Source organism: Cryptosporidium sp. chipmunk genotype I, assembly GCF_004936735.1.
Source record: "Cryptosporidium sp. chipmunk genotype I strain 37763 chromosome Unknown contig_18, whole genome shotgun sequence".
NCBI lineage: Eukaryota > Apicomplexa > Conoidasida > Eucoccidiorida > Cryptosporidiidae > Cryptosporidium > Cryptosporidium sp. chipmunk genotype I.
This window is the reverse complement of record NW_027125593.1, coordinates 37430-55080: the sequence shown is the minus strand read 5'-3', so window position 1 is coordinate 55080 and position 17651 is coordinate 37430. Positions and strand designations below refer to the sequence as shown.

At 30.3% G+C, this 17651-nt stretch overlaps 9 protein-coding genes across 9 annotated transcripts; 3 read left to right on the top strand and 6 right to left on the bottom strand.

Annotated features, from left to right (window-relative positions):
- Positions 1–431: 431 nt before the first annotated feature.
- On the bottom strand, positions 432–1769 carry ELE39_001542 (uncharacterized protein; the record flags this gene model as incomplete). The annotated part of the gene is made up of 1 exon (XM_067344581.1): positions 432–1769. The coding sequence occupies one exon, from the start codon at positions 1767–1769 to the stop codon at positions 432–434; it is 1338 nt and encodes a 445-aa protein (XP_067201519.1).
- A 155-nt stretch (positions 1770–1924) lies between these two features.
- On the bottom strand, positions 1925–3124 carry ELE39_001541 (uncharacterized protein; the record flags this gene model as incomplete). Its single annotated transcript, XM_067344580.1, has 1 exon — positions 1925–3124. The coding sequence occupies one exon, from the start codon at positions 3122–3124 to the stop codon at positions 1925–1927; it is 1200 nt and encodes a 399-aa protein (XP_067201518.1).
- A 132-nt stretch (positions 3125–3256) lies between these two features.
- On the bottom strand, positions 3257–4675 carry ELE39_001540 (uncharacterized protein; the record flags this gene model as incomplete). Its single annotated transcript, XM_067344579.1, has 1 exon — positions 3257–4675. The coding sequence occupies one exon, from the start codon at positions 4673–4675 to the stop codon at positions 3257–3259; it is 1419 nt and encodes a 472-aa protein (XP_067201517.1).
- Positions 4676–4781: 106 nt separating this feature from the next.
- ELE39_001539 (uncharacterized protein) lies at positions 4782–5426 on the bottom strand (the record flags this gene model as incomplete). The annotated part of the gene is made up of 1 exon (XM_067344578.1): positions 4782–5426. The coding sequence occupies one exon, from the start codon at positions 5424–5426 to the stop codon at positions 4782–4784; it is 645 nt and encodes a 214-aa protein (XP_067201516.1).
- Positions 5427–5941: 515 nt separating this feature from the next.
- Positions 5942–8382, bottom strand: ELE39_001538 (protein with gyf domain; the record flags this gene model as incomplete). The annotated part of the gene is made up of 7 exons (XM_067344577.1): positions 5942–5972; positions 6014–6241; positions 6305–6365; positions 6409–6463; positions 6507–6687; positions 6729–6789; positions 6870–8382. The coding sequence occupies 7 exons, from the start codon at positions 8380–8382 to the stop codon at positions 5942–5944; spliced, it is 2130 nt and encodes a 709-aa protein (XP_067201515.1).
- Positions 8383–8711: 329 nt separating this feature from the next.
- Positions 8712–9173, top strand: ELE39_001537 (ribosomal S18A; the record flags this gene model as incomplete). The annotated part of the gene is made up of 1 exon (XM_067344576.1): positions 8712–9173. One exon carries the CDS (start codon positions 8712–8714, stop codon positions 9171–9173), a length of 462 nt encoding a protein of 153 aa, XP_067201514.1.
- A 245-nt stretch (positions 9174–9418) lies between these two features.
- Positions 9419–10779, bottom strand: ELE39_001536 (uncharacterized protein; the record flags this gene model as incomplete). Its single annotated transcript, XM_067344575.1, has 2 exons — positions 9419–9808; positions 9856–10779. 2 exons carry the CDS (start codon positions 10777–10779, stop codon positions 9419–9421), a joined length of 1314 nt encoding a protein of 437 aa, XP_067201513.1.
- A 496-nt stretch (positions 10780–11275) lies between these two features.
- Positions 11276–14398, top strand: ELE39_001530 (U-box domain-containing; the record flags this gene model as incomplete). Its single annotated transcript, XM_067344569.1, has 1 exon — positions 11276–14398. One exon carries the CDS (start codon positions 11276–11278, stop codon positions 14396–14398), a length of 3123 nt encoding a protein of 1040 aa, XP_067201507.1.
- A 468-nt stretch (positions 14399–14866) lies between these two features.
- ELE39_001518 (uncharacterized protein) lies at positions 14867–17524 on the top strand (the record flags this gene model as incomplete). Its single annotated transcript, XM_067344557.1, has 2 exons — positions 14867–15058; positions 15104–17524. 2 exons carry the CDS (start codon positions 14867–14869, stop codon positions 17522–17524), a joined length of 2613 nt encoding a protein of 870 aa, XP_067201495.1.
- Between the last annotated feature and the right edge of the window lie 127 nt (positions 17525–17651).

Below are 17651 nucleotides of genomic sequence, written 5' to 3'. Positions count from 1 at the left end.
ATCGAGGTAAAAATGAGTAAAGAATTATTGATTCCAAGAGAACGCTTTGAAATAACGTCTGAACAAAAATTCACTAATTACACCGCAGGCGAGAATTTTGATAGCATTAAGAATGAAGATTGGGTAGTTATTTCTGGATTTCCAAGGCATTTAATTAGTTTAATTAGGCCGAAGTTAGAATATGAAATTGGGCCAATAGATCATTGGATAAATGGATATGTAAAAGAAGGGCGTGATGTATATTTTGTGAGCTTTAGAAATAATAAAATATTACAAAAATCACTGCAATTTAATGAGACAATGATTTTTGGAAATTTAATTGTAATATGTCCATGTTTCGACAATATTTCTACTGAGATTAATAAAATTCAAGAGATGAATATCCCTAAAGAAGAATATTTTAACCATTCAAACATTAAAATCCAGATATGCTAACTTTTTTTAATCAAACTTTTCATAGCAATGTAGTCATTGCAGCATCCTTTAATTTCATTTAGAAGGTAATCAATATTTTCTTCTATTGTGTCAGATCTCTTCATATCTTGTTTAATATTATCAAAGAAAATCCTTTGAAAGTTGTTGTTTTCAGCAATTTTTTCGTAGCTTATTTTTTCTAAATTTATGTCGTTGAAATGATCGCCGTTTTCTGATGAGAAATTTCGATTTTGAAGAAGTGAAGATGAAATAAATAGTAAATCCTCAATGTGTATAAAATTTAATTTATCAATTTGATTTTTTGGAGTATTAATCAATGTATTTTGGAGTTCTTTTAAATATAGATTCCAAATGTTTAGTATAGTGAATAACTGAAATCTGATTAAAACTTTTTGTTCCAAAGCTTTAAGTTCAGCTAACATGTTATTATCACAATTATTGTTTTTAGCTCCGTATTCAATTTCAATAATTTTGCTTATTAGATCTCCAGGTTTATATTCATCCCATTTTTCCGGCTCTTGTCTACCACGAAATAATACAAATGTTGGTGTTGCTTTTACTAGTGGTGAGAACTCGTGTAAGTCATTTCTTTCAATGTTATACCTGGCAAACTTTATACTTGTTGAACCCCTTAGTCTAATTGCTAATGAGTTGATTAATGGTCTAACAAGAAAACACATTAAGCAGTAATCATCGTAGTACATAAGCAATAATGGCTTGTTTTGGTTGCTCGCATTTATTACCTCATTTTCAAAAGTATTATGAGATATATTTTTGACGATTGAAGAATTGCTATTGATTATTTTCTCTGATATTGGAACGAAAAATGATTTTATTTTTTCAATATTGTGATTATTTCTAAAATTTAAATCAACATTAGAAATTGCACTACCATATCCTTTAAAAAGAATAGCATTAGGCACGCTTTGACTGTAAATGTTGTCTTGAGTATAATAAATATCAATGTTTAATTTATTCAATTCTTTGCCTCTTATTTGTTTGATTAGGTCTCTAATAAAATTGCTTTTATTAGGGTCCATTCCTTTTATTAAATTCAATACTATCATATTCCTAGATTTTAAACTTAAGGTTTCAATTTCATTGCTAGCTATTTCTTTTGTACTTAATTGTTTGCTTGTATTTTGATAATAATTGGTGAGCAAAGCAATGGATATAGAGATTGAAAAAATTGTATAATTAAAACGGAAACCATTTTTATTTCTGAATAAATCAAAGCAATTCCTATTAAATGTATTAATCTTGAAACAATTTTCTCTAATCTTTCTCCTAAATGGATTCAAAAGCTCAGCCAACTTTTTTTTATCAAAAAACATTCTTGATATAAAGTCGCGGTCTGATTAGCAGTGGAAAACAAAGGCCAAAAACATTAAATTTTACTAAATTTATAATTTGCCAATTTTTATGCAACCTAATTAATATACTAAAAAATTGATAATTTCAATACTTATGTAATTTGAGTTCGTACGAACTAATATTCTGGAAAGATAGTTTCTTTTGAATTTGAATCAATCTTCTCTTTTTCATTGTTTTGAGTAGCTTCAACAATATTTTTTATTTCCTCATCAAGCCCCGCTATTTTGAATAATTGAATAATGTCAACTTTTATTCCAAACCTAATTCTCCATAATTCACTTACTTGAACAATATTCGGATATTTGCTATTATATTTTACTCTGAGTTGACCAATTAATTCGATCAATATAACCCTTAAAATATGCTCAAGTAACTTGTTTCGGTTTAAAGAATTATTGCTTTGTATCCTGCAATTACTGACTGTTTCTATATAATCCTTTAAGTATCGATTTTCCTTTCTATATATGGATTTTTCGTCTAGTCTTAAGTACCACTCTTCTGTTTTCAACGACTTAAGGGAGCTTTTAGATATGCACGCTTCTGTAAAAATTGGAATGCTGTAAAGGTATTTTCTAATTGCAAGTAGCAAGTTTCTCTTGAGTGGAGATTGATAACTTTCATAATTATTTTTCATATTTGCTCCATTCAAATAAATTTCATTTGTCAGTCTAGAACATCTAGATAATAGAATTAATTTTTGATGTAACCTATATTGATCCGAATTTTCTATATTATAATTTTTTTTTTCAAGTAGGCTTATGAGCATGTACTCCAATTTATTATAGCAATTTGGAACTTCTTCTTTATTGAATATTTCCAACACTTCAACAACATCTTGAAAGTTTCTGTTGTGTAGTGCCTCAACAATATTCCAATTTTGGTTCCTAATGTATTTCAATAATAGCTGTTTTGTGTGAATTCCGTGAACAGCAATCCATGAATACTTTACCTTATAATTGAAGAAGGTAATTGCAAAAGGTTTGAAAGATATAATTTCGGTAACTTCATCTAATTTATTAGGGCCGCATATACGAATAAGTGACCACCCAGAAATTGTGGCAGCAGGAATTCCCTGAATTTCGAAGAACCATGCTGCCATAGTAGCAGTGTAGGGATCAGCGTAATACAATAAAAGAAAGCCTTTATTTAAAATGTCAAGCCTAGATGGTGTGTAGCCACTTGAGAAAATGATAGTCGAGAGGTCAATAGTGATGCTAAGATAGTTTATTGCAACCAAGCTTGATTTTATTTGCTGAGAAACTTCACTTCTTGTATTAGGAGTAGGAGTTATACTCTTTTTAAGAGAACTTTTCATTTAGACAAAAAACTATTAAAGACAAAACTAATATGGCATTTATCAATATATTCTATAGTGGGTATCCAACCTATTTCTCCAATTAAATTCATCATCGTTAATATTGTATTCTCGTATTAGAGATATGTTGCGCTAATATTTTATGCATTTTTTTGCGAGTTTATAAATCCACCTTTCAAGTAATTCATTAGAATATTTACATAACTTACTCCCACAAATTTGATTTTCTAATAAATTATCTAAATTTAATTTAATTGAATTTTTCCAAATTTCTAAAAATGACTCTCTAAGTAATTTCAGTGCATTCAGTTCATTGCTACTTAAAAAGCGATTCTCTTCAACACCAACTGGTTTGTAACTAATAGATATACTTTTTATTTCGGGGCCCAAACTAGCATTAATAGCATTAAAAGGTGGATTTGTTTCATTAATCGAAATTATAACATGTTCGCTACTAAGTTCCTTAATATAAATAACTTCTGGATAATCCTTTTGCATATTGGCAATTTGTTGCAAAATAATATGAAAGATTAACCTGTCAATTAATGTCCAGTGAACTCTATGAAGAATTGAATGTATCTGTTTTGCGAGTGTGCTTTTTATGCAGGATGGGAAATCAACCTTAGGAACAGTACTGGAAGTCTTATTTTTAGTTACTGACCTATCTGGGATGGTTTTAACATAAAGCTGATAATTATTGTTTATTAAATAAGAAGTAAATTCTGGAAGTTTTATAGAGGCACAAAGGTTATATTTTCTAGTATAAGGGTTAAATTCATTCTTTTTGAAACATAGCGTGACATATACATCGTTGAATAAACTATTATTATCTATTTGTGCCATAAACCTTGATATAAAACTTTCTTTTTGCTTGAAGAAGATATTTTTAAGAGGTAATTGTAGGCATATTACACTTGATAATTTATTTTCACAGTTATAAAAGCATTTAGCTTCATTATTAACCTGCGAATTTATACTAATTTTCCAAATGGGCAATAACTCATTTAATGTACTTAAGACACCATTGTGAGTAGTAATATGCTCTGGTATTTTCAGAATTTCATTATTTATTTTTTCAATAAAAGGTTTTAGCATACACAACCTTCTATATATCGATATTAGTAATTCTTCCTTTGATGCCTCATTTATTCTAAGTGATTTTGTAGTTATGTTTTCAATACCTGAGGCCATGCTGTAAGACTGTGAAATATTAATATATTGTATATTGTCACAATAATTTTTTTGTATGCAAAAAATGATACTTGTTAGGCTATCTAAATTCTTCAACACATTAATATATTGCTTATTAATTAGATCCCAATTTGCATTATTCAAGTAGTTTCTCACACTTATTGCTGAATTTTCTATTTCTCTTTTAGATGTCGAAATGTAAAACTTTTCCGCATTAGATGAAAAACTACCTACATCATCTGAAAATACAGGCAGACCATCATTTAGTATTCGTTCAATTCTCGAAGAGTTGCTCCTTAGAGATGGCTCTGCATCAACCTTTAGATCAGTTATTTCTCTGCAAATTAAATCTTGGCCCATATTAATCAAAAATGTTTGCGGTAACTGAAAATACGAGGGGGTATCGAAAACAATTATAACAAATTAAAAGTAACACTAAAGTTTTGAGGTTAATAACTTTTTAAAACTAATAATCGTCAGATTCATCGAGGGAGTCTATTCCATCGAATATGTCAAGCTCCTCCCTAAAGTTTTTGGAAAGAGTACTAAAGTCGTTTGGTTTCTTTTTTTGCTGAGACTTCTCTCTCTCATCCTTTTCCCTAATTGACAGCTGTAAATCAACTTTTTTCTTTAAAGTCTTCAGGTCCTTTAAATCTAATTTTTGAAAAATCTCATTTAAACAAATATCAATAAACCTGAGCCAGGCTGGACTTTTAGCTAATGCCGGCTTGATACATTCCGCTATTTTGAACGCAGTAGTTTCAACTTTCCCATATGAGTTCAAATTCAAATTACTAAATGTTTCTTGTTGGTGATTTAAGTTCGAGATTGGGTGAGCCGAATGATTTCCAGGAAGTTTACTGGTGGTTTTGCGTTGATCTACAAACCCGTCAAATAAATCGTCCATTACATTTCCATCCATTTCTTCAACGAGTTCTTGGCACCTTCTCCGTTCCTCATAATCATCCAAACGTTGGTTAGAAACTGAAGATGAGGTCATTTTATTCGAATTTATCTGAAATTCGGAGTCATTTTTAAAATAATCCTCATTATCACTATTTAGCAAATCCTCCCAGTTATCAACAACTGGTACATTAGTTGATTGGGCCATTGGATCAGACTCTTTATGAAGTGAAATATTTTATTATTAGTCAGAAAGTAACTTACCCCAGTTCTCCATTTTATTTTTGAATTATTAAATTTTCGCTGTAGACGTGGGCATTCATAAAAAAATGTTTAACTTTTTTTCAAAAGCTTCAGGCATTAAATTAAGCATTTCGTTGAAGCTTACTGATAATTTATTTTCATAGTTTCTCAAACTTTGTGAGAAGCATTTGAGAACTTTTTATCGGAGTGTTTTTTAGTTGCTCTATATTTAGAAATTATTATTCCTAAAAGTAGTATTACTCCAGAGTATTTACTCATTACAAATCGTTTCTTGCAATCTTGTTCTGAAAGGAAATTTGTAGCTTTGCTCTGATAAATTAAATGAGCTATATAAAAAAGAACCGAGATCTGGTATTCCAACTTTTTGGATTAAAATTCTTCACAAAATAAAATCGATACTTACTCCCAAATTTGCAAAAATGCCTGCATATGACGCAAATATTCCCGAAATTATTGCATTTATAAACAAATGACTTCCTGAGTTTCATTCCTAAGAGAAATATTAAGAAAAACCTAGATACAAGTACTTACCATTTCAATGCAGTTGAGAATAATCCAATTTGTTTATCAAATAACTTGTCTTGATGTGCATAAATTGTGTCATAGTGTACGCTCCAACAAACAGAAGAAATGTAATATGAAATTGGGCATAACCATGAATTCCTATATGGATTGAAACAGCCATGTACAGATGTCCAAGCAAGTAGTATACCCCAATTAAATGTAAAGCCTAGAAACAGCTGTGGGTAGTGGGTTATTCTTTTCATAAAAGGGTATGCTGCAATTAAAAAAACAGATGGAATCCCTAAACAAATTGTTTACTTGTTAAGTTTAGACAAAACAGCCGCTGAAGTTGCTGAAGATCCAATGAGAGCAATTAACGCTAAACTAGATGAAAATAGTAATATTGAACTTTAGCAATTTACCTTTAATGAAAGTTATCTCTCCGCTAGCAAGGGGTCTATTCTTGGTTCTTTCGACCTGAAAGCAGATAATAATAAATAAAAAAAGAATTATAAACAACCTTTGAATCAAACTGGCGATCTGCCAAATCATTGATTACGCATCCTGTACTTCTGCAAGCTACTGATTCAAGCGCAAACAATGCAGCAAGGTTCGCTTTTGGTAATAGTGAATTAGATGCGAATGATAAACTCCCAAACGTAGGAATAAAAAGAAGCCAAAAGCCTGTAGGGTTGTCAATTCTATATAACTTTATGTAGTGTTTAAAGTTCATTTTACAAACCCTCTTGCTTGTTCTAAATACGCTTCGTATAAATGTCTTTGGAGAACTTGAGTTGATAAATCTGCAATATGGGTGAAGAACAGCACTCATTTTTGGTTCCGACTTTTCAAATATTGTGTAATTCTCTTTTTTTGCTCATACGTTTTTTTCTAATATACTTGCGAAATGCGGTTTGAATCCTAATCGCGCATGCTTCCAACACTAATTCAGGCCCATATTCTGCGCACCATTTTTTGAACAAAACATTGTTTTTCTGCCTAAATACATTTTTTATTGCAAATTCAATAAACTCATCCCTGTTTATATCTCTGGCTTCTGAAGAAAAGCGGTTATCTGTTTTTTTGTCTTGTACTTTTCTCCTAAACTTATTTTGAAATTCTTTCTCAATATGCGAAAATTGAATTTTCAGAATTTTTACTGCGTTTTCAATTTCAATTCTTTTGCCTTCATAAGATTTTTTAATAAATTTTGTATTTTTTTCTCGTGAAAATGATCTATTGGTCATTTCTTCACTATGTAAGTTCGTTTTTTCATCGTTAGGCTCTCTAACTGCTAAGTCTCTGTTTACTCCATTTTCAGATGAAAATCGAAATATTCTAGATACATCTGACTTAATTAAAGAGAGGTAATTACTTAGAGGTTGAAATTTTTTGAAATTCATTGGAGTGCTGCTTTCACATAGAGATCCTTGACCAAAATCAAATAATCGTAATTGACTATTTTCTCTAAAGTAACCTTTTACAATCCAGCTTATCATAACAATGCTATTATATGGCCCTCTAATTACATTATTATCATCTAAATACTCCCATTTCAAAGGAACGAAATCATGAAGCTGCTCTAGAACATTTTCTTTACTAATTCGCAATTTCTGAATTAATACAGAATTCTCTTTTGGAAAATCGTAAAGTATTGCGTTACTTTCACAAATATCTTTTAAGTCCTGATTGATGTTTTTTATTATTACAGGTCTGGAGTTAAAAAAACATTTTAAAATGCCAATTGTGCATTCTTCGTCTTTCCTTGTGCATTTCTTGATAGTAAAAGCGTCATGGTCAGGAATTCTATGTATAAAATAAAATGAATTTTTTGATAAGAGGTGATTTTCGGAAACTTTAATAACTACTTCACCAACTTCAAATATTTCAGCTGATTCAATGGTTGAATTGCTTGCAGCCCAAATTGTGATTCTTAACTGAAGGACTGTTAATAGAAAGTTTTCAAAGCCAATTTGATCGTATACATTGTAAAATTGTTTTGCCATATTTGAAACCCATGTGGGCAACTTCAGATTTAAAGACACATCTTGGTTGATATTGCACTCTTTAATAACGCCGCTTATTTCACTAGAAAAAACACCATATGCTGCATGTAATGGAGTGTCTGTTGTTACATACCAGCTGGTACGAAACTGAGTTTTCTCACAGCCATCTATATCTGAATCATTATAATCAAAAATGTTCTGTTCTTGTGCATTAATTTCCTTTAAACTGTTTTCTAAATTAAACGATGGCTCAATATCAACAACAAGTGAGAAAAATCTACAATTAATTTGATTATCATCATTAATTGTAACATTTATGGACCCTAGAAAAATTGATAGCTCAATATTATATTCGTTTTTATCATTTGTCAACCTTAATTCTTGATCCATTTTAATAATAATTTATAGATTTACTAATAAAAATAATGGCGCGACTAAATTTTTATTAAAATCAAGTAACTTAAGATTTGAAACAAGTTAATAAGAAAATAAGATAACGTAGCCACTCAAATAAATATGAGCTAAATTTTTAACAATAGATTACTTTTCATCCAAGTATAATGCATGCTGCCCAAGTATGTTTGTGACAAATGATTACACAAATAGCGCCAATAAGAAGCGGGTTTTAACCTTCAAATTAGACATTTTGCGCTAAGACGTGATTTTCTTTTCGTCTCAAGTTGTTAAAACTTGTCAGTTCTAATTGATATATTTGAAAGATGTCACTGCAAATAATGGATCAGGATTTTCAGCACATCCTTCGTATTATGAATACGAATGTTGATGGGCGTCAAAAAATTATGTATGCTCTTACAGCTATCAAGGGTATTGGTAGACGTTTCTCTAATATTGTTTGCAAAAAGGCTGATGTGAATTTATCGAAAAGAGCAGGGCAACTATCTCAAGAAGAAATCAACAGAATTGTAGCAATTGTAGCGAACCCTCTACAGTTTAACATTCCCTCTTACATGCTTAATAGACAAAAGGATGTCAAGGATGGAAAATATAAACATATTACTTCAAACAATCTAGAAGCATCTCTACGTGAGGATTTGGAGCGTCTCAAGAAGATTAGAAGCCATAGGGGTCTTCGTCATCACTGGGGTGTTAGAGTTAGAGGTCAACATACTAAAACTACCGGCCGTGGTAGTAGGGCAGCTGCAGCTGCAAAGAAAAGGTAAATTTATTCTACCATAGTATTTTTGTGGGAATCTGTCTTAATATTGAATGACCGCAAATAGTTTGATATTTACTCCAGCACTATTATTCTAGTGTACTCTAATTATTTTATTATCCGTCTTGACTGTGGCCTATGTAATTTATTTCACGTTTACACATTGCACCCGTAAACCAGCAACTTATTCCCCAAAGTATTATTGGGGTAACAACTACAAATGTAACAATATACCAAGCTATGGGGTCATGTTCAATTCCAGTGAGAAGGTTCATCCCAAATATTCCTTAGGAGACCAGTTAACTTTCTTTTAATATTTTTTAAATTATTCTTACCTGTGATTACCGAGGTAATGCTACATGATAACGTAAGTAGCGAAATCTTCAAGTTGGTGTACATGTACTCGTTTCTCTGGAAATCAAGATAAACCTTTGATAGTTCGTCGCTGAATGTAATTGAGGATTTAACTTCTGTTAATTCTTTAGATGCTAGGTAAATTGCTGGGATGTAACGGTGCAGAATATCTTCCCATTCTTCAATACAAATAACTAATTCATCGCCATCATTTTGCTTAATTTGCTTAATTTCTTCCAAAATCTCTGTTAAACAATCGGTTAATATAGAAATGCTAATTTCTAATGTCTAAATTTGGAATTAACATATAATTTAATTTCCGATGAAAAACTTACGTTTACTGATTTAGAAATCATTTTTTTATTTGTAAAGTCATTGAAAGTAAACCTCCAAGGGTACTTGTACCATTTACTACTCTTTATTAATACATTACAACTTTTTAATACCTCATCTTTAGTACAATTAATATTTTCAATTATTTCCTTATTCAGTACTTCTAATATTATCTCTATACATACAGCAGCAAAGGAATGAGAGTAGTAGTCTTTGTTGATTGGAGGAATAAACCTATAATTGTAGATATCAATATTCTTTTCTTGGGTATTACTTGAAATAGAGCATTCGATTGATTCCTGTCTCTTATAATCATATGAATTATCCAAAGTATTTATATCTGTAAATGCGCTTAATACTGAACTTGAAAGTACATGCTCAGTTTCATCCAAATTATTATTAAGAGTACATTCTAAACTAGAATTATAATTTTCTACTAAAGGAGAGATGAATTCTTTGCTGATGCCATCCGCAAATGAAACTTTTGTACTGGGAGTGTTATTATCTACCGAAATATTATATCCTGTGCATTCTAATAGCCTTTCAATTATCTCCATTGTTTTGCTGTTTTCCGGATTCAGAATCCAAATATCTCTGCATGCAATGATAACACTCGTTACAGACATTTTAATAATAATCTTCCCACTGCATTTAATTATTGGTTTCAATCCACACAAATTTTGATTAATGAATAAATATTCATCTATTGAAATATCAAGTAATTTACAGCATTCTTTCCTAGTAACAAATATTTTTTTTGGTTTTTGGTTGTTTTGTGGACTAGGAATATGAAAAATTGATATTTTATCCATAATATCTATATATCCATTAGAGTTATAGTTTTCTCTCAAAACTCCGTTTGAACATAAGATATTGCATTCCGCCTTTTTCATACATGGAAACAAAATATTTTTATTTACATTCATTTTTACAATGTAAATTCTCATTACTTATTTGATGTAAGAGTTTATTAAGTCACAAAGTCGTTATGAAACTTACATAATATTCCCAATTACACATTCTTTTCTAAATAAACGCGATGAAAGAAAGGGGCTAAATAAACTTATTTACGTGTTAATTATTAATTGCACGTCACAATGCATTAGCGGTAGCCACTAATTTTTTTTTTGGTTACGTGTTTTACGAGTTTAAATTCAAATTTTCAGTAAAGATATAATATTATATCAAAATTGAATCAAAATTTAAGTTAGATGAGAGATTTAACTATTACCTTTTGATGAATAATTAAATTGAATACTAAATTTCTATATTTTGCATAATTCATACATATTAGTTTATTAAATAATTGGAGTTATTTGACATATATAAGACGTTTTCAAAAAAATGTGAAATAATTATCTTTTTTTTTTTTTTCTTTTTTTGCGCGCAAGATTTAATTTTGTAAAATAGAAATAAATTTCTATGTTAACTAATCAGGAGGAAATTGAAAATTCACTCATTGGTGCTCTGCTCGGGGTTTCACTGATATATACTGACAACCCCATTGAAAATCAATCAACAAAGCGGATATTTTTGGGTGAATACAGAAATGAATTATTAATTCAAGAAAAGAAAATTGCACTATTATTTGATGATCTCGAGAATATTATTTTCCACAGATTGAAGATTATTTTCTCATCATCAGATAATAAACCTAGGATCAAGGCATTTCAGTTCTTAATTGATTCTTACAACAAATTTATCAATGAGAGTTCGATTCCTAAGAAAATTGAAATTAATGATAAGATTTCAGACCTTGCTCAATTTTTTCCTAAATATTGTGCATTAATAATTCAGTGCCCCGAACTTTTTGAAATATTGTGCAATGGTAATGATTGTACAGTTTCAGATCTTTTTGAAGTTTCTGTTCCGAATTCATTTTTTTTCACATTGATACAGGAAATGGAAAGTAATGACTCTAAATTATTTGTCTCTATTTTCACAGATTATATTGAGAGACAGATTGGTGTTCTTAGACAAAGAAAATTTACAGATTTAAAGCTTCACTCCATAAAAAATATTATTTTCCTCAGCCAATTCAAGCAGACTGCATTTATTATAACTCAAACTTCCTCTTTTATCAAATTTTCTACTACAAATCAAGGGACAAAGGTATCGTCAGGATTGATTCAACAGCAAGATTCTCTCTTGGGATGTATTATTAGCCCAAATCCAATAGATAAGGATTTTAAAACAAATGAAAACCCTACGCTTGTGAAATATTTTTCAGGAATATTAACTAAGACTCATGCATATATCAATCAAAGTAAGATGTTGATTAAACAAGATCTTTCATTGGTCTATGAACAGTCAGCTTTGGTTATAAAAAATATACTTAAAGCAAACACAGAATGTAGAAGAATGGTAATAAAATGGATGGGGATTATATGTACTTCAAATGAGGCTAAATCAAAAATATACAATTCAATACCTGATTTGTCAATGTTTGGGAATGTACAAAATTCACGAGAGATCCAAAACAATTTACGCTCTCTGATAATGAGAACTTCTGGCCTTTCAACAAGTGGGTTTTCAATTAATTTTTTGCACATAGTATTGAGGCTATTGCAACCAGTTAAAGTTGAAAAAGTTTCTGAGTTGGACTGTTTATTTCATATGTACGGAAAATTTGACCAATTAAATGATGTTGGCGTTGAAGTACATGATCTTTTAGGTGATTTAGTAAATGATGCAACTCTGGGTGAGAAAGATCAAATGGAAATTGCATTAAATTTGTCAAAGAAGAAATTAAGTGACTTAAATCAAGGTAATCTAAAGTATCAAGACTTGATCAAATTTCCAACCCAAATATTTTGGATTTCGTGTAAATCCATCAGGTGCTTTATGCAACCAGTTTTACTGGAATATGAAAGCATTCTAAATGATTTAAATGAATATAGAAGCGGACTCACGCCAGGATACAGATATAAGAATGACCACCATCTTGAACAATTAAGCAGCGATGCATTATTATTTGAATGCGCAGTTTTCCATCAAAATATGGTGTCCGCATTTTGGCATTTTTTATCTCTATTTATTCAATTCATTTTCAAAACAATATACTCTTTTGATGAAAATGGAGTTGAAAATTCTGATTGGAATACGCTATTGGCTTCTAAACAAGGCCGAATTACAATGGCACTTAAGTCAACTATTCCATCCAGTAAGCCTTCACCACAATTTTCATCGCTCCCATCTTGTTTAATTGAAGATATATTATCTGTTACTGAGCTATTGTTGAGAATAAAAGGAAATGATGAAATTTTGATTGGTTTTGATTTTGATTCATATATTTCATTCATTATTTTTATTATAAATTATGGAAGTTATTTCAAAAATCCCCATATCAGGTGCCAAAGAGGTGTAGTTGGGATACACTACCTTCTTCAGATTCACCAATTTAAGCATCGAATAGAAGGTAGTGATTTTACTGCAGAATATATTCTCCCGGCTTTAATTTCTCTTTTTAATGACGTGCAAAAGTCACCATATTATGATCGGTTTTCGTTAAGATTACCTATTATCATGTTATTTGAATCTCTGTTAAAAATAGATTTGCATAGGGAAAGGTTACAAATATTTGTTAGACAAAGAGATGAATCATTTACAAAGTTTATTCATTTACTTGTTTCAGATCTGAACTATCTACTTGAAGAGGGACTTTCAATGCTAGCGGAGATTAAAAAGAGAGAGTCCAAGTCCAATCAAGTTCCTCAAAGTAATAATAGCAATCATGCTGAGCCGGGCAATCCCAATTCTGGAGCAAATAGTTCTAATCAGGAAGAAATAGAGAGCACAATTGAAGAAATGCCCGTGGAAAGGTTAGAACATGCATGCAAAGGTTATATGCAGCTTTCGCATGCATCTGCGAGTTTATTGCAAAAAATTACAGAATATTATACTCTCGAAATATTAGACTCTCCATTAATACTACCTCAAATTGTGACTTGCTTAAATTCTACACTTGACCGGTTAGTAGGGCCTAAGTGTTTGGAACTGAAAGTAAGTAATTTTGATGTTTATAACTTCAATCCCAGGCAACTATTAGCTAATGTCTGTATGGCTTATGTCACTCTTGCATTCAATTCTAAAGTCGAGTGTGAGTCAATGAATAAAGAAATTTCAAAAATTTTGATTTCGGAAATAATAAATGAGCAAAGGTACTTTAAGATTCATACTTTTGTAAAGGCGCACCATATTGCCCAAAGAGAAGGTTTGATGAATAAAAGTAAATCTGATTACTTTAATCAGCTTATCAAACATCTACAGAAAGAGCTTGAAGAAAATGAAGTTGGACAGGGTATGGCTAATCTCGATGAAACAGAAATACCAGAGGAATTTCTTGATCCGATTATGCAGGATATTATGCAGGATCCTGTATTACTTCCAACATCCTCGAAGGTAATGGATAGGAAAGTAATTGAGAGAATATTGATATCTGACGGTGTAGATCCTTTTAATAGGCTTCCTCTTACAAAGGATGAATTAATACCCCAAACATGTCTTAAGAATCGAATCCAACTATTTTTAAAAAAAGATGAATGATTCATAATTTTTTTAGGCGGCTAGTGCATTAAAAATAAGCTTTAAAATAATATTGTGGAGCATTCAGATCAATATATTTGATCGTTTTCAACTTTCTAGAAATTTGGCTGCTTAAAAAAAAAAATTGTAAATGAAATTTTAATATTTTTGCCCAATTTTGATAATTTATTATATTTTTGGATGAATTACTATTTTTCCATCTCTTTACAATTCCATTTTTATTTATTTTTATGTAATTAAAATATCGTTTAGCTTTTACTACTATGCTCTTTTTGATTAACTTGAAAAATTTTACAGAAAGTGTGTATTTAGCTAATTTATAATTTATTTCCAAAAAAAAGCTTTCTAATTTAGGCCAAATTTTGAATTAAAATAAATGTAAACTTTTTATAAATTATTCAAATATTCATAACTTTTTTTTAAAGCATGCCGCATACTTAATTTGATTCTTTATAAAATGGATAAATTATGAATTTTTCAGAACTGGAGTCTATAAAGAACATTACAATCCCGGAACATAAGGCTTATTGTTTTAATGCATGGCCATTAGAATACCGTAGGGTCAAGCTTTACGAAGTAAATCCTGAAAACGGTAACTGGATTGATTGCGGAACCGGTTTTTTAAAATTAAATAAGGATAATGATAAGTTTAATATTTTGGTAAGCTTGTTTTATAACTAATATTTATTATGTTTACTTCCCTAGGTCTTGAGTGACGAAGATCCTAATTTTGAGAAAGAATTGCATTCACAAAGAAAGAATATTGAAGAGCTACTTGAAGTTGAAAACTATAACATAGTTAAATTAGTAAACACTCCTATCGACTTGAACCGAGAATATTGCCATCAGAAAGAAAGTATCATTACTTGGCAGGATGGGCTAAATTCAGATCTATACAGAGCATTAAGTTTTCAACATTCGGAAAGTTGTAATTCAATATGGAACATGATCACTTCTTTAGTTCCAAATCTGTGCGTTGACCTTTTAGAAACAGAATTACCAGAGGAAAGTGCAAACTATGCGCTATTAGGCAAGCTAAACTCAAACAATATAGATCAAATAATTGATGATTTAGAACTGGATTCCAATATTAACTCTGAAAATATTGTTATGGATCTATTAAGTAGTGAATTCTTGGATTCACTTTTTAACCTAATGGAGGAGTTCGAACAAAACTCTAATTTGATTGGACTACATAAAATATTCCAAGTCCTTCGTAGAATAATAGTTCTTTACAGCAGTTTTAATGAAGTATTTGAAACTTTATTAAGTGATGAATATTACTTAAAATTTTTCAAAGCATGTGAATATGATGAGTCATTGGAAAATTATAAAATAAAATTTTCTCACAAAAAATTTCTGGAAAATGTTAAATTTCACAACGTTGTTCCTCTACCTGAAGTTCGAATGATTCATCTTAATTATAGATTAATGTATTTGAGAGATGTTGTTATGCCAAGGCATCTTGATGAGCAAAGCCTTCAGAGAATAGCAACAATCATTAATAATAATTTCTCATCAATAATTAGCATGATTGTAACTACAGGCGACATTTGGAAATACCTTAAGGAAAACCTTCAGAAGAACTTTCTTGTTGCAAAATTCATTCATGCAGTTTTGACAGTTTTAAAACAAAACCCAATGCTTTCGATTTATGAACGCCATCAAATATTCGTAAATCTTAAAGTTAACAATATTTTAAGCGAGTTTTACGGATACTTGAATGAAAATTGTATTGGAGCTAGGCAAATGCTAGAATTATCTTCAAATGATAATGTTAAAAATATTTCAAATCATACTGATTTATCGCTCTTATATTATTCTAATATAATGCCAATTGACCTAGCAGTTGAAGTATATTCAATGGTTTGTGAAATTAATCCTGGTCTTCTAAGGCACGCTATTCATGAATCAACTTCACAATATGTTAAAGTTCACAAAGAAACTATTATGCATGGCTCAAACATTAGTGGCAATTTATACACTGACTGTCGTTTCCAAAGAAACCCAGAAGAAAGTATTAAAGAAGTCGGAGATTTATCCAACAGATCTAATAACTTCCACTCACTATGGGCAACTCTATGCGAAATTTTTATTAATTCAAGAAGTGAGAGTGTCCAAGTGCAAATTTGTATAATTTTTAAACGAATATTGGACCCAAAAACTATGGATGTTCCGGATAGAGATGATTCACTTTCTTTATTTTATGATATGGGAATATTAGACAGATTAATAGATAATTTACTCAACGAATCTCTCATTTTTACTGAATTTAGCCCATTATATTCTGCAAGAGTATTATTTTGTGATATTCTCGCAACTTGCGTACAAGAGCACAATTACAGAATCAAGTACAAAATACTTCAAAACCAATTGCCACAAAAATTGCTACGTATTGCCACTCGGCCATTTCATAAAATTTTTTCTATTTCAGTTGTTAAATTTTTGAGGACATGCCTAGGAACTCGAGATGATTTTTATTACCGTTTATTCACTAAATATGATATTTTTAAATATATTTTCTTAATTATGGGCCAATTAAAGGTACCAAGAAATAGAGGAGAGGGATCAATATTGGAGAGTGTGGTTATTGAAATGCTTGACTTTATATGTAGAAACAATATTCAGCTCATTTTAAAATATTTATTGGAGAACTATATTATTGTAATTCGCAATTTGAATTTTAAGGCATCTAAAGGTTCCAAATGTAGAGTTTTTTCTAGAATTCTCGAATCATTTAACGCAATATCAAAATCTACCCAATCTTTAAATAACTTTGAAAAAATTACTTCGAACACTTTATCACCTAATACACATTTAAGTTTAGCAAGGGGCTTAGACGAAAAACCTTCCTATTCCACATGCGAAAAAAAAAAAGCTCATAATCAAAAATTCCAATGTTTAGATAGAGTAGATGCTGTTGACAGTTTCAAAGGCAACAACACGACAAAAGAAATGGAGGATCTCAATCCCAAACATAAAACTGTTGATCATATTGATGAAATGCCCAAAAAGGTTTCAGAATTATTTGATAATAGCTTCGACAATTTATCTAGAAACTACAAAGAACAAGAAAAAAGGCTTATTCGCAAAAAAAAAATCGAGATACAGCTAAAACTTGGTTGATAAGTCGGAGGAAAATGGAGCTAACCGTACATACAAAATGAACATTTTACAAATGAATTTTCAAATAGCATTAGCCTCGCTATTATGGCAAACTTATATTACAAAAAAAGACTTCATAATAAACCAC